This window comes from Oncorhynchus nerka, linkage group LG28 (assembly GCF_034236695.1).
Source record: "Oncorhynchus nerka isolate Pitt River linkage group LG28, Oner_Uvic_2.0, whole genome shotgun sequence".
Classification (NCBI taxonomy): domain Eukaryota; kingdom Metazoa; phylum Chordata; class Actinopteri; order Salmoniformes; family Salmonidae; genus Oncorhynchus; species Oncorhynchus nerka.
In genome coordinates, this window is record NC_088423.1 from 43,561,365 (window position 1) to 43,581,546 (window position 20,182).

The 20,182-nt window shown below is 40.9% G+C and overlaps 2 protein-coding genes across 2 annotated transcripts in view; both read right to left on the bottom strand.

Moving 5' to 3' along the window:
• The window catches only part of LOC115113252 (baculoviral IAP repeat-containing protein 6-like), a 142,214-nt gene extending 139,743 nt beyond the window's left edge, over window positions 1-2,471 (bottom strand). Inside the window, 1 exon segment of the mRNA XM_029640721.2 lies at window positions 2,030-2,471. Coding sequence (XP_029496581.2) covers window positions 2,030-2,240 — 211 coding nt within the window. The 5' untranslated portion in view covers window positions 2,241-2,471.
• A 1,097-nt stretch (window positions 2,472-3,568) lies between these two features.
• LOC115113254 (protein YIPF4) lies at window positions 3,569-6,366 on the bottom strand. Its single transcript, XM_029640722.2, has 6 exons — window positions 6,101-6,366; window positions 5,349-5,502; window positions 5,031-5,202; window positions 4,819-4,896; window positions 4,534-4,647; window positions 3,569-4,325 (listed from the first exon to the last, which is right to left on the bottom strand). The coding sequence occupies exons 1-6, from the start codon at window positions 6,183-6,185 to the stop codon at window positions 4,188-4,190; spliced, it is 741 nt and encodes a 246-aa protein (XP_029496582.1). The 5' UTR covers window positions 6,186-6,366; the 3' UTR covers window positions 3,569-4,187.
• Window positions 6,367-20,182: the final 13,816 nt, after the last annotated feature.

Sequence of the window (20,182 nt, forward strand, 5' to 3'; positions counted from 1 at the left end):
TGTTACATTCACAATATTTGCACAGAAATATGGAAACCCTATTAATATCTCACAAAACTTGATTTGTTTCAATTATACCATCTCCTCAAAAAATAATGTTTTATTGCCCTATCGGGTAGCCTTATTATTGTTACTGTAAAGATACTTACTCACAATGAAAACAATTTCCCAAACAACCCTTAAGACTTTTGTAGCATCTACTATGTTACTACCACTTCATTATGTGCTGTAATGTAAAATGCTAGGGTAATGCTAATTCAACCTGGTTCAAGCTAATCACCATTCCTATTATTCTGGGAAACAAGGATGAACAATTGGCTACATACAGTGCATTCGGGAAAGTATTCAGATCCCTTGACTTTCTCCACATTTTGTTACTTTACAGCCTTATTCTAAAATTGATTTTTTTTAAATTTCTCAATTTAAACACCGTATAATGACAAAGAAAATACAGGGTCAGAATTTTGTTTTACAAATGAGAATGAGATTCTCCCATTCTTCTGCATTTATCAGAGTGGCCGATTTCAGTGTCCATGCAAACAGGCTTATTACGGAAATCATTATTCTTGCAAAGCATGTCAACGTTTTAATTTAACTATTATATTTATCTGACAATACACCATCGCATTGTTGTGTGCATGTAAACTTACTCTCTAATAATTGCATTATTGTGTGCATACAACGCAGTGTTAACCAAACTCAGACCTCGGGACCCCAAGGGATGCATGCACGTTTTGGTTTTTCCCCTAACACTAAACAGCTGATTCAAATAATCAAGCTTTCATTATTTGGATCAGATGTGTAGTGCTAGTGCAAAAACCGTCATCCCACAGTTCCCCCCACCAGCCAAGTCTGCATTCAATGTAGCTACAGATGGGGGGGGTCACGTTGAAGAACAAACACTAATGTTTTCTATTGTTTGGTATCGTCAAATATAAATTGTCACAAAAACTAAAGCCAAGCCTATTCACTTTCGTCAACCATTTTCCACACAAAATGTTACAGCTACAATACTAACTTATCGTTATTAGCTAATGTTAGATTGCCAACAGGCATTGCATACTTTACTGTTCTGCGTAGTAGGAATAGCTACACGTCATAACCTTTCTAGCCAACTAACGTTACCTAACTAGATCAATATTCTACAACAAACTAACGTTACCTAGCAAGCTTGCTAACATTTACTGCGACACATGTAAGCACGGTGCTGGTGATCATCGATTAATTTACATCTTAGCTAGCTAACGGTATTAGCTATGTAGCCAACTAGCGAATGTGACTTCACATTGTCAGTAATGTAAACTAGCCTTCAAACACTTTCTTTGTAGATCGCTAACATAATTAGCCAGCAATCTCACAATGCACATTTTGCTTCCTTGGCCCAACACAGCCAACGAAACGAGTTAGCTCACTAGTAATGTTAGTGTCATCACAATTAACTAGGTAACTACCACCGAATACAATCTAACTAGGTAACTAACATTAACGTTAGATATCTACATGTTACTTACCCTATTCATAGAGGCTACATATTTAAGCAAGATAATGTGCCTAACTAGTTAGCTATTATGACACTTAACGATTGATTGAATGTTGACAAAACGTTATACACCGTTAGCGGGTTCGCTAGCTTTGCGGCCAGTTCATGATCAGAGAGCTGTTTTCATAACAAATCGCTAGTTAGCTAACGTTGACGTTAGCTAGCTAGTTAGCAAAACGTCTTGACAACAAGACGATTCTTAAGACATTTAGCTACTTATGTATTCAAGTGGTTTTTATAGGAATCGGATAACAAAATATATTTGTTTAGCAAGTGAATCGGTAGCTAAATGTCAGAATTCACGACAAATTCTAAAATGTATATTTATTTGCTAGCTAACTTAGCCCAAGTCAACCACCACAGCAGGCCCAATGTAACGTTACATTGTTGACCAGTGTCGTTTCATCTGATAGTTATGACAATCACCTGATTGCTAGCAACCTAGCTAACTAACTAAACCAGTTAGCTAGTTCCTTGGCCCTGACTTACCATGCAAGGCCGAGGCCTGGAGAATGGCCCCTGAAGTGCCGTCGATTACTTTTATACTGCCCCGGCTAGTAACAGCCAGGATAGCGTTAAGGGCCGGGTGGTAGGAAAGGCTCCGCAGGCCCTCCTCGTCGCAACGAAGGCAACCGTCTCTCAGTACAATCCAGTCTGAGGAGGTGGACGAGCAGGAGCCCGGCGAGGCCGCGGCCGCCATCTTTATTTATTTTCCCCGTTCCCTTCTGTTTTTTAGGAAGCTCCCGTTTATACGAGTAAGATTAATAATTGTAAACGCTTAATCCCAAACTACCGGTCCTCTACTACTGCTGACTCTCCTTCTGCGGCTTCTGTTCCTCCACCGGTTACCGCAGCAGTAGCTATTCACCATCAGTACTGAGAAAGCTACGAGCGTTGCACTCAGATGAACGTCAGGTAAACGGAACTAGCGTAGTGCTTGGCTATCACGCGACACCAGAGAGGGCACTGCGATGTTGACTCCGGAGTAGACAGAGAACCTCGGAGTACAGACAGAGAACCTCTTTAGATTAATGTTTTGTGAATGTTATTATTTCCCCACGGTAAATGGTGTTTGTTGTGACTCCCATATATATAAATTACTAGCTATGTGAGTTATGTAATTATGACTATTTTGTTTTTGATTCAGCCCTTGCCCGATGTTGGGATATACAGCAGATCCCCACCCAAGAACCCCGAATAATAAACCGTAAAACCCATCGCCCAGTGGTCCCTATAACATACCGCGCAACAGCAAGCAAGCGAACGAACGAACGCCCTGTACAGTTAAACAATCGGTCTGTTGAGTTTTAGCAGCCCACCAAGACCTTTTATCACTTGTAAAGCCCTTGAAGACGGACACCAAATAACACAGAAATAGGCTTGAACCGCATTACTGTAAAACCAATGCACATTTCCGTTCCTCCTTTACCACTAGAAACCATAAGCATACTTTATTTGCGTTTATCTGATATCCTATTTCAGATGTACTTTGTAATAACGATTAAGATCTAAATGGCACATTTCAAGAACAAATTAACAGTATTTGTTCTAAATGCTTATATACAACAATGTGTCAGCACAACACACTAACAATATTAAAAAATGTTAATGTTTACAGCTAATAATTCATATTCAAATTACTATAAATACCACAACTTGAACCCCGCCAATAAATCCTACATAAAAGCTTGGGTGTGAGTTTTTTTTAACAGGCATGCAGATTAATGATAACATTTGACATATGAGAGGGAATGTATTTTAAAATATCTAGTACAGTACAACAGTTATATGGACAATTATGTTGATAGCTTTTAACCCCCCCCCCCCCCCCCCCCACTGTGAATTCATTATAAATATCACTATTGTTCTAGGTCTAAAAATGTTCCACAATTGTATAACATGTTCTGATACTATCACGTCTCCAACACATTAAGTAGCTATATGTACAATCGATACAAGGAAGTTCAGAACATCAGTTCAATAAAAGATTAAACAACTGTATAAAACAACTAATGAAAGGCACCACACTTTAGTAGACTGTTTTATTTCACTCAAACTGCCCATCTACTGGCCTACCCAGGCTGAAATTCATAAGTTAAGAAATAAAGGTTTGTAAAAGGTGCATAAAATGACAACTAAATAACGCATAACAGTATGTTAAACCCACTACCTTACAAAATAATGGTGGAACCTCAGTTAGGGGTTGACGTCTTTCTTAACCCCTTGGTTCTAATTGAACATTTGTGCACTGTATTTGGCACCACCTTCCTCTATGGAATAAAAGCATTAACAAAAATCTGTGTCCCCAACATGATTACCAAAACCAGATTTCACACCTTAATTAAATAATTATATGATGCGAATGCAAACCAGGGTTCTAATTACAATAAAATCTGAATGCAGCCTTACACTATACACTGCTTTTTAATGAGCAAAGAGGTAAGGGGCACATTTAAATACACTGACGTAACATATACCCTTATCCCCACAGTCTAGGATTGTAAACAGAGATAAAAGAAGAGGGAGAAAATAACCTTTTAAAAAATCCATGTTCCTTATTTTCATTGTGGAATGAATCCTTGTGTGTCTTTTCACAGTGCTTTGTGTCAGTCTCCAACCAAAGTGCCCACAGTCGCCATTTGTCCAATCAGACCCCAGTATATAGTGACAGGAAGTAGATGTACAAAAGGAAAATAGGGTATATGAGAAGAGGCTTCTTGGTTTTGAATTCATTCCCAACAAGTAGAGAAGCAGCACTGTAAGCAGCCCAGAATACCCCAAAAAGCTGGAAAATGAAAGACAGTTGACAACTAATAAACACTCATATCTGATTTAAGAGTACATTTCTATTATCAACAAAAAAATATAAAGATGTTCAAAAGCTTTAAATATGTTAGCGTATGTTAAATCAAATTTGCAGTGCTGAATTAGAGATTCATTTTTGTGGCAAATGTGAGAGAATAAATGTTCATTATCTTTGCTGATGTGCTCACCTTTATTAGTGTAGAAACAACATCAAAACCCCCAATGACCAAAAGCAAGGGAGCTATAACGATGAGCGGGAGTAGAGAGTATCCAATCACGCCAAGGACTTGTCCATAAGACACCTATCCGATATAAAACAATGCAAGTCAGTGTTTCACAGCATGCCACATCATTCATGTTGTAATAGGAAGCAAATTCACATCCAGAGGCATGTACAGTATCAAGTAAGAGAAATGTACTACTCATCAAGACTAGGGATATGAATTATTTTAGCTTAAAAAGGTGGCGCTTACCTCACCACCGAGAACACGAGCCAGCAGAAAGATTGTTAAAGATCCGAATATCCAAATGGTAATTATCCAAGACACAACCTTAGGAAATAAAATAATGCAACAAATAATTAAAACAACTTTCAAGCTGAAAATTGTGACATGGTACCAAAGGACACATTGTTTTGGTGTGATCTGAGAAGAAAAAGAAATCACAGGTTGTCCTGCCGCCTCACCCTGAACTGTCCGTAGATGGAGATCATGGAAAACAGGAGCACTACAGCCAGAGGACCCCAGAAGTCAGGGTTGTCCCTCACAACTTGCCGGTTGAAGCCCAAGGAGGGCATTGGCATCAGCACACAGCGGATCTTGTAGTAGATGTCTTTCAGGTCGATATCCAGCTCCTCCCTAATCATACAAGCATATGAGAGAGAACAGGAGCATCATGAGATATCAGCACATTTAGTTAGCAGTGATGGCCAAATTGGATGTCAGTGTCATTTTAATATCAATGTGCATGGACAAAGAATGGGTTTCTTGAAGAAGGTACTTACAGAAGAGGTTTGTTGTCTTCTGGGTCATCCTCGTCTACTTCCAGTAGCCAGCCATAGCCTCGTTTCCTCAGGAACGTGGTTGCATATGGGTCTTTTGCATTGTCGCTGCCCATGTTCAATTTAACATCTGGGGCATCGATAGTACCACTTAGATCTGAAGGGAATTTAATGTAAACGATTATTGGTTCACATGTAACATGCGTTGAATTTCTGTATTGTTGAACAGTACATGTTCAAGGTTTCCAAAACCGTATCACAATTAAGGATACCTTTTTTCCCCTCCATAGATCGTTTTACAATAAACCAAATCACCTCAGTTAAGCAAAAAAACGGACGTAGAATGACGAAAATAATTGTCCCCTTGTTTGTCCTACTGTCTAAATGACATTCAACTTTATTTACTCAATCCGCAATACATGCAACTAGTGAAAATATACTTTTGAGTTATGTATTACATTATCTTTAGAAGAATATAGTTAGACAGATGGATTTACTTCAGTGATATAGCGAACGTTAGCTAGTTGGATTGCTAACGCTAGCCTAGCCGTAAAAGCTGCAGAAGCTGTCAAATCTCTATGAACCACTACGTAACTTGACAAAATTGACAACACTACGACTCAAGGTTAGTTAAATACTTGAATTAAATGTCAAGCTATCAGAATGGCGTGTTGACAAATACGGTAGCTAGCTAGCAAGCGAACTAAAATGAATATAAAACACATATGACAGTATTCACGGCCTGCTAACATTACCCTCAGCTTCAGTTGACGAGACGAAGGTAAAATCTCCGTTGGTGGGAGACAGCTGCATTGTTGATGTTGTGCCGTCAACCTTCATGTCCTAAGAACTGACATTTAAAAAGCGTTTCAATGAATAACCTGCCACAAGTAAATATAACGTTGTCAATGACGGGTTTCCCTTCATTTGTCACGATTATTCCATCTTGTTGTTGAGGTATCGTTTGGTCCCACCCACTGAGGTCCAACAACACACACAGCCAGAGATATTGGTTTCCACTGGTTACCACAGCCACTAAGTAAAATTGGAAATATCGTAATAATTGATAAAAACAAAAATGTGTTTTTTGGTTTTCATTTAACGTCATGGTTAGGCACAAGATTAGCCGTGTAGTTAGAGTTAGTTAGAGTCAGATTTTCAGAAAATAAATCGTAGAAATAGTCGGGATTTATTACTTTTAGACTGTGGTAACTAGTGACGACCAGCGATATTACAGAAAGAAGGAAGTGTGAGGCTGGTAAAGACGACACATCAAATCCCAACAAGGCAGCAGAAAAGCTCGCCATCTAGTGATAGTTGGACTCCCGCCAGCAATATACAACATGACACTTAAAAAAAAGATAACCACTCCTTCCTTTGTCGTCCAAAACACTCCCCCCATATGGTTGGCTGATCAGAATAGAAAGACCAATAGTAATCAGCTCGTTGTGAACTCATTTGCCATTAAAAACGAACACCTGTTAGCTCTGTAACTGCTCAGTGCTTAGTCATTCTTATCGTTGTTAGCCCATTCAATTCGTGGGTAAGTATTTCGGGAAATGGCTAATGGTATTTTATATTAATGGAAGCATGTTCTTATTTCAAAATAACATTAAAATGCGTTTACAAGTAACTTAGCTATACCATAGCTGCGATTTGTTTTGCAGACAGGGTGGGGGTAAAAATACTTGCATGCAGGAGCGCAACTTTCACTGGGGTTACATGTCCCTCTCACATTCTAAAATCGCATTCCCCAGTTGTATCATTGGAATGTGATAGAAAGCCAGGCAACGGTGTGCTTCAGGACCATGAGGACGCCTCTGAGTGGTCGGGTAGGCTGTTTGGAGTGTTTATCCGGCTGGATAAAACTATATATATATTAGTAAAAGGTCACTCTCAACCAACCTGGAATACTTTTCCAACCGTTTTGAAGGAGTTCCCACATGCTGAGCACGTGTTGGCTACTTTTCCTTCACTCTGTGGTCCAACTCATCCCAAACCATCTAATTTGGGTTGAGGTCGGGTGATTGGAACTCAGCACTCTCCTTCATGGTCAAATAGCCCTTACACAGCCTGGAGGTGTATTTTGGGTCATTGTCTTGTTGAAAAACAAAGGATAGTCCCACTAAGCGACAACCAGATGGGATGGCCATGCTTGTTTATTGTGCCTTGAATTCTAAATAAATCACTGACTGTCACCAGTAAAACACCCCCACACCATCACATCTCCTCCATGATTCACGGTGGGAACCACACATGCAGAGATCATCCTACACCATGTCTCAAAAAGCCATGGTGGTTGCAACCAAAAATCTCAAATTTGGACTCATCAGTCTAATGTCCATTGCTCGTTTTTCTTGGCCCAAGCAAATATCTTATTTTTGGTGTCCTTTAGTAGTGGTTTCTTTTCAGCAATTTGACCATGAAGGCCTGATTCACTTAGTCTCCTCTGAACAGGTGATGTTGAATTGTCTGTTGAACTCCGTGAAGCATTTTTTTTGGCTGCAATCTGAGATGCAGTTAATTGCCCATTTCTGAGGTAACTAATTAACTTATTCTCTGCAGCAGAGGTAATTCTCGGTCTTCCTTTCCTGTGGCGGTCCTCATGAGAGCCAGTTTCATCATAGCGGTTGATGGTTTTTGAGACTGCACTTGAAGAAACGTTCCAAGTTCTTGAAATTTTCCGGATTGACTGACCTTCATGTCTTAAAGTAATGATGGACTGTCGTTTGTCTTGTAGAGAATAGTAGAAATAAAGAAAAACCCTGGAATGAGTATGTGTGTCCAAACTTCTGACCGGTACTGTATATATTTTTTAGGTAGCTAGCTAACTAACGCCAGTGGCAGGGTTTACATTAGCCGGCAATACAATACTTTTTATTCATTGATGGAAATACCAGTCGACGTAAATACGTTGACTGTCATGCTTATCGGTCTATAGGTTACTTTGCATAATTTTGTGGAATTAAATTGACCTGTGTGTATATTCATTAGTCATATCTTATTTATACAACACAACTATCACACACACACACACAGCATACAGAGCTTCAACATTATCAGGACAGAGAACCAGACACAAGGGAGCACTCCAAACAAAAGACAATGAAAACATTGACAAATCTCGTAAATTATGGTGTTAGGTGAAGCTGAAGGGTTGAACCCAAGAGCAGACTCAGGCAAGGAGACGGGGATGAAGTAACCAAGGTATTTATGGGTCACGGGGAAGATGGAGTGCAGGTCAGGGAACGCTCGGGCTGGTTGCTGGAGACCAGGTGCGGAGGCTGAGCCTGGAGCGAGGGGGGTTGATAGGGTAAGCAGGTCCAGGGAGGAATCCAAGGGAGTAGAAGCGTAACTGACTGAGCTGAGATTACGATCTGGCTTTGTGGAAGTGTCAGGACTGAGTATTTGTTGAGGTCTTGATTATGGAATGAGTTGCAGCTGATGGGGATCTGCTCAGACTTCAGCACACCTGTCTACACACACACACAGAGGGAAAGAGCACTGGGGGAGGAGGCAGGTCAAAGAAATACAGGATGACCAGTAGAGGGCGATGCAGGAGCAGGTGTGACAGACGGTTATGAAATAAACCAAAACAAGGCTATCAGAGCATCACCCACCACTTTACAATGTGAGCTGAAGGCAGTATGCATTTTGAAAATATATTTCATTGTTTGAAACATGAATGTTTTATTTTATATTATGAGGCATAACTTACCTTGCTTCAAAGTAGTGTGATGGAACATTTTATGTTTGTGCTTTTCTAATAACCAATTTCTGTGTTCATTTAAGTGACTGATTGAATGAATCCTCACTATCAGTATCTGCAATTTGGCAGTACGCACAGACCCTTGTTTTGAGAACAAAAGATATCTCAGTTTCATGGTCTCACCTTAGGGAGAAGAAGCCTCATGATGGATTGGCCTGTCACATGCATGAACCAGTATTGGTCGGTCACATGAATGAAGCAAACGTTAATGATAATTCATTATGAAAGATGAATAAGCTAAATCATGCAAATGTAACTTGTCTGCAGTATATAAGAGAACTCACGGGGCTGCCCCGGGAGAGCTCACTTCAGACCGGTACTTTATGCATCTAATTTTGACTGTGACCTCTCCAGCAAGTTGTTAATAAACGATGATTCATTCATGAGCGTCCCAGTGGGTAGAATTTCCACGACAATTTGGCATCAACGAACAGGATGATGGATTCTGCCTGCGGAGCTTTCCAGTGGGGGTCTGTGAGGAAAACCGGTGGCGCATTTTTAAAAGTGTCTGACCAAAAGAGGACAAGGACCCGCCTAGACCCTTACTGTAAGCTGCAGAGGAGACACGTCATCTGCGAACAATTGAAGGACACAGCGATTGAATTTCAGTAAGAAAATGTAAATGAATTTGAATAAAAATAGAAAAAAAATAATAACAAAACATAAAAATGGAGGAGGGTACCACTAGTCTTGAGTCAAAAAATAGCATGAAGTGAATTTGGATGGGAGTTGTGTGAGTGTAGTGAATGTGGATGTGTGAGTGTGTAAAGTATTAAACTGATTGACATTAGGATAATAACAGATTGAAGGTTGGCTATTAAGCTGATTGAAATTTGGATAATAAGCTGATTTAAATTTGGATAATAAGAGGATTGAAATTTAGATAAGAGATATAATTACTATTAAGTACTGAGTGAATGTGTGAAAATGTGCGTGTTATTCTATATGTATGTGGCAAGACTGTACAATCAGTAGTTTATGACTACATAAACTGCTGAGACTATAGACACTGAGAGACTAGATCTGAAAGATCTGATAGGTCTTCCTATTGGGGAGAAGGGTCCTAGTGGCTTTCAGATAGAACTCTAATAATACAATATCTTAGTAATTTGAAGAGTAAATGGTTCAATACAAGGTCACATGATGAACAGAGGGATTAAGCATTGGGACTGATATTAAATTAGAGGCCGCAATCTGGTGTTTGGGTTAGAGATACGTTTCCTGTGGAACAATAGATAGCCGCTAGTACTCACTGAATTCAAACAGGCTGAAAGTGACATAGTGGGGAAATTTGGGACAGAGGTATGAATAAGAGACATTTTTTGACTATTTCCAATTATTATTACTCAATTCTATAGATTGGGTTACACCAATGATTTAAGTAAGGAGGTAATGTCACCTAAAACAATAATCTGTTTCCATTATGTGTCTGAAGTATAATTCTGTATACACATGGTTTTATAAACTCTTCCTGCCCAATATTTAGCAAACTCAATTAAGCTGAAGTATTTTTAGGACTGATTAAGATGTGCAAACTAAGTACATATTATTTTCTTTTCTCCAGGACTGATGTTATGTCCGCTACCAACTTTATTTTACATGTTTATCAATGATTATGTATCTCTCCCATTGAAAGGCTTCCTGAGGCAGGTGCCTTAGGAGAGCAGTCATTGAGATCCAGTATAAAGATTCTATTGATAAGAATTTTACTGAAAGATCCAATGTAAACTTGATACTCAACATGTTTGTAATGTTTGAAATATCTTTAAATAATGTCTGAGGTAAAAGGAAAGAAACACTCACTTAACAGGGTTGACTGACCTCTGTTCTGACTCTCTGGTGAGGCCTGATCACCCTTACTAGAAAGGCTAAGAATATTGGGTGACATTTAAATGTAATATGGAAACACTAATAATTAGGAAGAAGTTTATAATTTAGCATTTGTCCTATGTGTGATTCGGACCACGAGAAGGACAGAGAGCGAGCGCTGCCCCTAAATGAGGGACATCTGTTTCTAGTATATTTTACCATTAATCTTATGAGATACAATTATTTCCTTATGGAGTTATCAAGAGTTGTAATTCTAATTTGATTTGTTATTCTAATTCATTTATTTTTTACTTAACAGGCAGTGTTGTTTTTTTTGTACACATGAATCACAATGTGAGTCATGTGTCCAAAGGGGGAATTACCAATCCCCTGGGACCCTTTGGTAAATATGCATATTGTTTTGTTCACATGCCTGCCTATAAAAAAATGTGTATTGCTGTTGTTGTTTTGTTTTCTTTGCTTTTGTTGTGCTTCAATAACAAATCTCACCAGATTGGGTCTGCTGTTTGGTCGGGATTTCTCCCTAAGGATTAGCCCACTAACTCCCTAACCCTGTAACTCTGCGGTGAGATCCCCAAGATGATAGAGTATAAACCAATTTGGAGAAAATAATGGTTTCAACTCTGTGTTATTCTTTTTGACATTTGTTTTAGAAATCTGTATTAAGAATATTGGTAGTAGTAATCATTTGTCATACAGTGAATCATTTGTTTGGATTTCCTGGATCAGAAATGCCCTAAACTAAAGGGTTGTTCTGGTCTGTCCTCGCTCCAGGTTCTGGCGAAGGTGACTACAGATGGTATCTAGATACATGGAAAGGATCATTTGACCGAGAACAGTGGAAACCTCACCCCCTCTAACTGGCTGAAGTAATGGCGACAATGGCATTCACTATGGTCCTTCACCATTTTACGTGAGACCTGAGTCTGAGCCAGCAACTTGTACACAGCATCCAGTCGAAGCTATCAACTGCCTTTTCTCTCAGGAGTGTGACATGAGTCCACGTGGAGTGAGCATGGAGAGAGATCCCGTCCAAACTTCTCTCATGCTGCTGGTGTACAGGTAGGAAAATGAACAATACATAATGGTCCATAAAGGACAGAGGTGGCTCAGGGGAGAAAAATCGGGACATTATTAAGGGCCATCCACTTTGAACATGTGCCATTGGAGGGCGAACTGTAAAGCTATCTGAAGAAGAAACTGAAGAAACGTCACAAGGATGAGTGCCGTGAAGGAGGGGGGTGGTCAACCGTGACTGTAATTGATTTAGGCTTTGTCCCCAAAAAATTATTTGGGGTCCCAGGTTGATTGTGGAGGTCTGCACACTGCAAAAATGTAAAGTCATTTAGACTAAGAATGCGCTGAGATACCAATCTGTCATTACCACAATGATGGTTATTGATGAGAGTATTGACAACACCGATGTAGCACAGTTGTGTGTATATGTCTGTTATTTTCATGGAAATTACTTTGAAGAAGAGCTACTGGCACTGATTCCCCTCGAAGGACACACACCGGGGACATCCTATTCACAAAGCTGGAAGAATTGTTTACGCAGCATGGCCTGTCATTTGAAAAAGTCTACTTTGTGGTCTCCGACGGGGCTTCTGCTATGGTGGGCAGACACAGGGGCCTGGTCAGTAGGTTGAAGGAAATCGGCCCACAAATGAATGGCTTGCATTGTCTCATCCATCAGACTGTGCTGTGTGTCCGACTAAACGGTGAGCTAAAAGATGTGATGGATAAAGTAATGCGCATAATCAACTTTGTCAGGGGGACATCAAGTACACAACACCATCTTTTCCGCAAGCTTGTGACAGAATCAGAGGAGGCCACCCACTATGATCTCCTGCTTCACAACAGCGTGCGCTAGCTGAGTAAAGTAAAAGCTCTAGAGCGATTCTGTAAGCTGCATGACCAGGTTGTGGATTTTGTCAGAAAAAGCTAAATGAGGGCAGCAACTGACCACATTAGTATTCTGGAAATTGAGGGATTCCTCTCTAATGTAGCTGTTTTGGCTGACATATTCTGTCACTTAAATGGGTTAAATCTGTATTTACAAGGAAGTGGGAAAACAGTTGTGGACATGGTGAAAAAACTTCCAAATCAGGGATGCATTCAGGAGTGCTGAGTCGTTGTGTGCATTTTGGGTGGCATGCTCAGAGGAATACAGCACAATAAATAAACTTGCATTATGTGCTAATAATGTTTGGATCGACTTACACCTGCGAGTCCTAATTTTCCTCTATGAACGCAGTAAAGACTCACGACAGGAACTAGCTTTTACATAAGTCAATCGAGGACTGCCTGCGCATCAAAATCACAACCCTCTCACTCGACATTCCACAAGATCGTGTCCGAGGGGAAATGCAACTTTTCCCATTAAGTAAGTAACTTAGTATTTAATAATTAATCATATAGGCTACTAACATTATTGTGATTATTATTATTGTCAGTGCTTATCCATGGCTATTTTAGGTCTCATGCTGACAGTATTTTCTGTCTGTTTTGTCGTTACAGGAGCAGGTTATCCCAAGACTCCCGATACAGACATTCAGACACAGACATTGACTTATTTTCTTTAAATTATTGTTTTATGTAGGATGTTACCTTGTTGGCCAGTTGCAATTGTAAGTAGGCCAAATGCATTTTTTTTAAATCCCATTTCTATTAGGCCATTTTTCTTCTTGTGAAAGATGCTGTTAAGCCTCATAGCCTACCTCAGCTAGTTCAGTTATTTTATATGGGCCTTGGCTCTGAATAAATAAGACTACAATTAAACCCTCTTGTTGTTTGTAAAGTCAAATTAAAATAAAGATTATTGTTGAAATGAATTACTCGACTGGTGTTTTTTTTCTCTGTATGTTGCTTGGTGCCACTTGCGTAACAAGTTAGCTATATTTTCAGCACCAGGTGCTGTTCACCTCCCATTGATTGCGCTGTGGAAGCAGCTTTACATTTCAGCACCTAAAAAAAAAACGGTCCACTGCCTGCTTTATTAGTTGACTGTCTCCTGCATTCTCTCTCGTCATGAAGGTCAAATGTAACTTTTGCATTAGTTAGGTAGGGTCACTTCCTTCTTGGGACATTGCAATTGGGACTTTTTGCATCTCAGTTCCAAGATAAGGAATGAGCGTTACACCGAGGCCTGTACTCTGGAGCGGGATTGATTTGGAGGTGGAGGGTCCGTCATGGTCTGGGGCGGTGTGTCACAGCATCATCGGACTGAGCTTGTTGTCATTGCAGGCAATCTCAACGCTGTGCATTACAGGGAAGACATCCTCCTCCCTCGTGTGGTACCCTTCCTGCAGGCTCATCCTGACATGACCCTCCAGCAGGACAATGCCACCAGCCATACTGCTCGTTCTGTGCGTGATTCCTGCAAGACAGGAATGTCAGTGTTCTGCCATGGCAAGCGAAGAGCCTGGATCTCAATCCCACTGAGCACGTCTGGGACCTGTTGGATCGGAGGGCTAGGGCCATTCCTCTCAGAAATGTCTGGGAACTTGTAGGTGCCTTGGTGGAAGAGTGGGGTAACATCTCACAGCAATAACTGGCAAATCTGGTGCAGTCCATGAGGAGGAGATGCACTGCAGTACCTAATGCCACTGGTGGCCACACCAGATACTGACTGTTACTTTTGATTTTGACCCCCCCTTTGTTCAGGGACACATTATTCAATTTCTGTTAGTCACATGTCCGTGGAACTTTTTCAGTTTATGTCTCAGTTACTGAATCTTGTTATGTTCATACAAATATTTACACATGTTAAGTTTGCTGAAAATAAATGCAGTTGACAGTGAGAGGACGTTCCTTTTTTTGCTGAGTTTATATACAAGGCGGTGTCAGAGGAAGGCCCAAAAAAGTCTAGGCCCAAAAGCCTCCTTAACAGCTTCTCCCCCCTTGTTTTTACACTGCTGCTACTCGCTATTTATTATCTATGCATAGTCACTTTACCACTACCTACATGTACAAATGACCTCGACTAACCTATACCCCCGCACATTAACTCGGTACCCCCTGTATATAGCCTCATTATTGTTATGTAATCTTATTGTTTTACTTTTTATTTTAGTGTTTACTTTAGTTTATTTAGCAAATATTTTCTTTACTATATTTCTTGAACTGCATTGTTGGTTATGGGCTTGTAAGTAACCATTCGGCGCATGTGACAAATAAAATGTATTTAATCAAATCAAATTTTACTTGTCACATACATGTCTTTAGCAGATGTTATTGCAAGTGTAGCGAAATGCTTGTGTGTACGTCGAGGAACTTGAAGCTTTCCACCTTCTCCACTGCGGTCCCGTCGATGTGGATAGGGGGGTGCTTCCTCTGCTGTTTCCTGAAGTCCACGATCACCTCCTTTGTTTTGCTGACGTTAGGTGGGAGGTTATTTTCCTGGCACCACACTCCCAGGGCCCTCACCTCCACCCTGTAGGCTGTCTCGTCATTGTTGGTAAGCAAATAGCACCCCCATATCCACATCAAGCCTACTACTGTTGTGTCGTCTGCAAACTTGATGATTGAGTTGGAGGCGTGCGTGGCCACACAGTCATGGGTGAACAGGGAGTACAGGAGGGGCTGAGCACGCATGCTTGTGAGGTCCCAGTGTTGAGTATCAGCGAAGTGAAGGTGTTTTTACCAACCTAAGCAAATTGAAGTGGGTCTAGGGTGTCAGGTAAGGTAGAGGTGATATGATCTTTGACTAGTCTCTCAAAGCACTTCATGATGTCCGAAGTGAGTGCTACATGGCAATTGTTGTTTTGTTCAGTTACCTTAGCTTTCTTGGGTACAGGAACAATGGTGGACATCTTGAAGCATGTGGGGACAGTAGACTGGGATAGGGAGAGATTGAATATGTCCGTAAACACTCCAGCCAGCTGGTCAGCACATGCTTTGAGGACCCGGCTAGGGATGCCGTCTAGGCCAGCAGCCTTGCAAGGGTTAATACACTTAAATGTCTTACATCGGCCACAGAGAAGGAGAGCCCACAGTCCTTGGTAGTGGGCCGCATCGGTGGCACTGTATTATTCTCAAAGCGGACGAAGAAGGTGTTTAGCTTGTCTGGAAGCAAGACGTCGGTGTCCGTGACGTGGCTGGTTTTCCCTTTATAGTCGGTGATTGTCTGTAGACCCTGCCACATACGTCTTGTCTGAGCCATTGAAATGCCACTCCATTTTCTCTCTATGCTGACGTTTTGCCTGTTTGATTGCCTTGCGGAGGGAATAACTACATGCTTTGCATTCGGCCATGTTCCCAGTCACCTTGCCATGATTAAATGTGATGGTTCTTGCTTTCAGTTTTGCGCGAATGCTGCCATCTATCCACGGTTTAAGGTTAGGGTAGGTTTTAATAGTCACAGTTGGTACAACATCTCCTATCCACTTGCTGATAAACTCAAGTCACCGTATCAGTGTATTCGTCAATATTATTATTGGAGACTACCCGGAACATATCCCAGTCTGATCAAAACCATCTTGAAGTGTGGATTCCGATTGGTCAGACCAGCGTTGAATTGTCCTTAGCATGGATACTTCCTGCTTGAGTTTCTGCCTATAGGAAGGAAGGAGTCAAATGGAGTCGTGATCAGATTTGCTGAAAGGAGGGTGGGTGAGGGCCTTGTAGGCATCCCGGAAGTTGGAGTAGCAGTGGTCGAGTGTTTTAGCAGCGCAAGTACTACAATCAATGTGTTGATTGAACTTCGGCAGCCTTTTTCTCAAATTTGCTTTGTTAAAATCCAAATCTACAATAAATGCGGCCTCAGGATATGTGGTTTCCAGTTTGAATAAAGTCCAGTGAAGTTCTTTGAGGGCTGTCGTGGTATCAGCTTGAGGGAGGATAAACACGGCTGTGACTATAACCAAAGATAATACAGTCGGCATTTGATTGTGAGGTATTCTAGGTCGGGTGAACAAAAGGACTTGAGTTCCTGTATGTTATCACAATGACACCATGAGTCGTTAATCATGAAACATACACCCATGCCCTTCTTCTTCCCGGAGAGGTAAATGTAAATGTATTTTTCCCTGTCTGCGCGATGAACAGAGAACCCAACTGGCTGGATGGACTCAGACAGTACAGTCGTGGCCAGAAGTTTTGAGAACGACATAAAAAAATAATTTTCACAAAGTTTGCTGCTTCAGCATCTTTAGATATTTTGTCAGATGTTACTATGGAATACTGAAGTATAATTATAAGCATTTCATAAGTGTCAAAGGCTTTTATTGACAATTACATGAAGTTGATGCAAAAGAGTCAATATTTGCAGTTGTTGACCCTTCTTTTTCAAGACCTCAGCAATCCACCCTGGCATGCTGTCAATTAACTTTGGGCCACATCCTGACTGATGGCAGCCCATTCTTGCATAATCAATGCTTGGAGTCTGTCAGAATTTGTGGGGTTTTGTTTGTCCACCCACTTCTTGAAGATTGACCACAAGTTCTGAATGAGATTAAGGTCTGGAGAGTTTCCTGGCCATGGACGAAAAACATAAATGTTTTGTTCCCCGAGCCACTTAGTTATCACTTTTGCATTATGGCAAGGTGCTCCATCATGTTGGAAAAGGCATTGTTCGTCACCAAACTGTTCCTGGATGGTTGGGAGAAGTTGCTCTCAGGATGTGTTGGTACCATTCTTTATTCATGGCTGTGTTCTTAGGCAAAATTGTGAGTGAGCCCACTCAAATAACTGAGAAGCAACCCCACACATGAATGGTCTCAGGATGCTTTACTGTTGGCATGACACAGGACTGATGGTAGCGCTCACCTTGTCTTCTCCGGACAAGCTTTTTTCCGTATTCCCCAAACAATTGGAAAGGGGTTTCATCAGAGAGAATGACTTTACCCCAGTCCTCAGCAGTCCAATCCCTGTATCTTTTTGCAGAATATCAGTCTGTCCCTGATGTTTTTCCCTGAGAGAAGTGGCTTCTTTGCTGCCCTTCTTCTCCTCCAAAAGTCTTGGCCTCACTGTGCGTGCAGATGCACTCACACCTGCCTGCTGCCATTCCTGAGCAAGCTCTGTACTGGTGGTGCCCCGATCCCACAGCTGAATCAACTTTAGGAGACGGTCCTGGCGCTTGCTGGACTTTCTTGGGTGCCCTGAAGCCTTCTTCACAACAATTGAACTGCTCTCCTTGAAGTTCTTGATGATCCGATAAATGGTTGATTTAGGTGCAATCTTACTGGCAGCAATAGCCTTGCCTGTGAAGCCCTTTTTGTGCAAAGCAATGATGACGGCACAAGTTTCCTATCAGGTAACCATGGTTGACAGAGGAAGAATAATGATTCCAAGCACCACCCTCCTTTTGAAGCTTCCAGTCTGTTATTCGAACTCAATTAGCACGACAGAGTGATCTCCTGCCTTGTCCTCGTCAACACTCACACCTGTGGTAACGAGAGAATCACTGACATGATGTCAACTGGTCCTTTTGTGAAAGGGCTGAAATGCAGTGGAAATGTTTTTGGGGGAATTCAGTTCATTTGCATGGCAAAGAAGGACTTTGCAATGAATTGCAATTCATCTGATCAGTCTTCATAACATTCTGAAGTATATGCAAATTGCCGTCATACAAACTGAGGTAGCAGACTTTGTGAAAATTAATATTCGTGTCATTTTCAAAACTTTTGGCCACGGCAGTATCTCCCGAGAGAGCAATGTGTCCATGTAAAACAAGGTATGTTACAATCCCTGATGTCTCTCTGGGAAGAAATCCTCACCCTGAGCTCATCGACTCTATTATCCAGAGACAGAAAATTGTGTTTTTTTTATTAGGCAAGTCAGTTAAGAACAAATTCTTATTTTCAATAGGTTAACTGCCTGGATCAGGGGCAGAATGACAGATTTTTTTTTACCTTGTCAGCTCAGGGATTCGATTTTGCAACCTTTCGGTTACTAGTCCAACGCTCTAGCCACTAGGCTACTTACCGCCCCAAGATTAGTGAATATTATACTTTGAAGCGGTCGGTGGTTTGCGCGCCTCCTAAGTCGGACTAGAAGACTACTCCGAATACCTCTCCTCTGCCAGCAGTGTTTTGGATCAGCCTCTGGAATCAGTTCAATTGCCCTGAGGGGTTCGAACAAAGGATTCAGGAAAGTTGTATTCCTGGTCGTAATGCTGGTAGTGCTGGTGTGTTCCCGCTGCTCTGATATCCAATAGTCCTTCCCGGCTGTATGTAAAACACAAAACTATTCTGGGCTAATAATGTAAGAAATAACACATAAAAAGCTAAATACTGCAAAGTTTCCTAAGCGCCAGAAGTACGGCAGCCCTCTTTGTCGGCACCATTTTTCATCATAAACTTGATCCTACACTTTGCTAACTCTTGTTAAACTGCTCTTTTGATTAAATCGGTTTTATTATATGTTTACATTTGCTTCATTTACTTTTTTACTTTTTCATTTGCTTTTTTACTGAAAGTTGACAGATTGTATGGAGTTTGACGTTTCAAAGGATAACTTGAAGAAGCATAAAGGACATTTTCCAGTTGGTTTTGGCTCAGTAAAACCAAGTAAAACACTAATCCCTGTTCTAATTTCAACAATGTTTACCAATGTGGCATGTCTGGTATTGTTTGTAGTAAATATCACTAATTTGTACCCCTGGTCTCAAACTCAGTCATATATATATATATATTTTTAATCTATGTTCAACTTCAGTACCAAAATGTTCTGGCTGCTCCCATAGGATATAGTAATTACAAAAGTGTACAACACTGAAAGTAGGGCTTAGGTTTAAAAGCTCTCATATGGTGTTTCTCATTAGAATTTTGGTGGGCACTATGCTGGTCAAAGGGTCCAAGGCCAAAATACAGCTGGATTATGAATCAGAATGTCATGGGAATTTTCTACCATAATTCTTTTGACCAGGATAACAGAGGACACGCTGCCTGATGCCTCTGGATCTGCAGATAGATACAGAGAAGCTGTTTGCTCAACACTCACCAACCAATTGGTGTTGGCAACTCTGTGGTATTGGGAATGACACCCTTCAAGTAGGGAGCAAATGTCCAAATTAATGAAATGCCCTTAATTTGCTTTGCGAATGTTGCTTTGATGGCTATGATCAACAGTAGGAATGTAAGTGTGGTAATGTATTTAATTACAGCAGCAGTATTTTTAGGATCTAGCAGACAGGAGTATTTCACCTTGAATAACTGAGCAGCCCAAATGGGTAGGGGCAGGGTGCAGGGGGTTTAGGCTTGAGATCCAAAGGCCAATTCACGCAAAATGTGCCCTT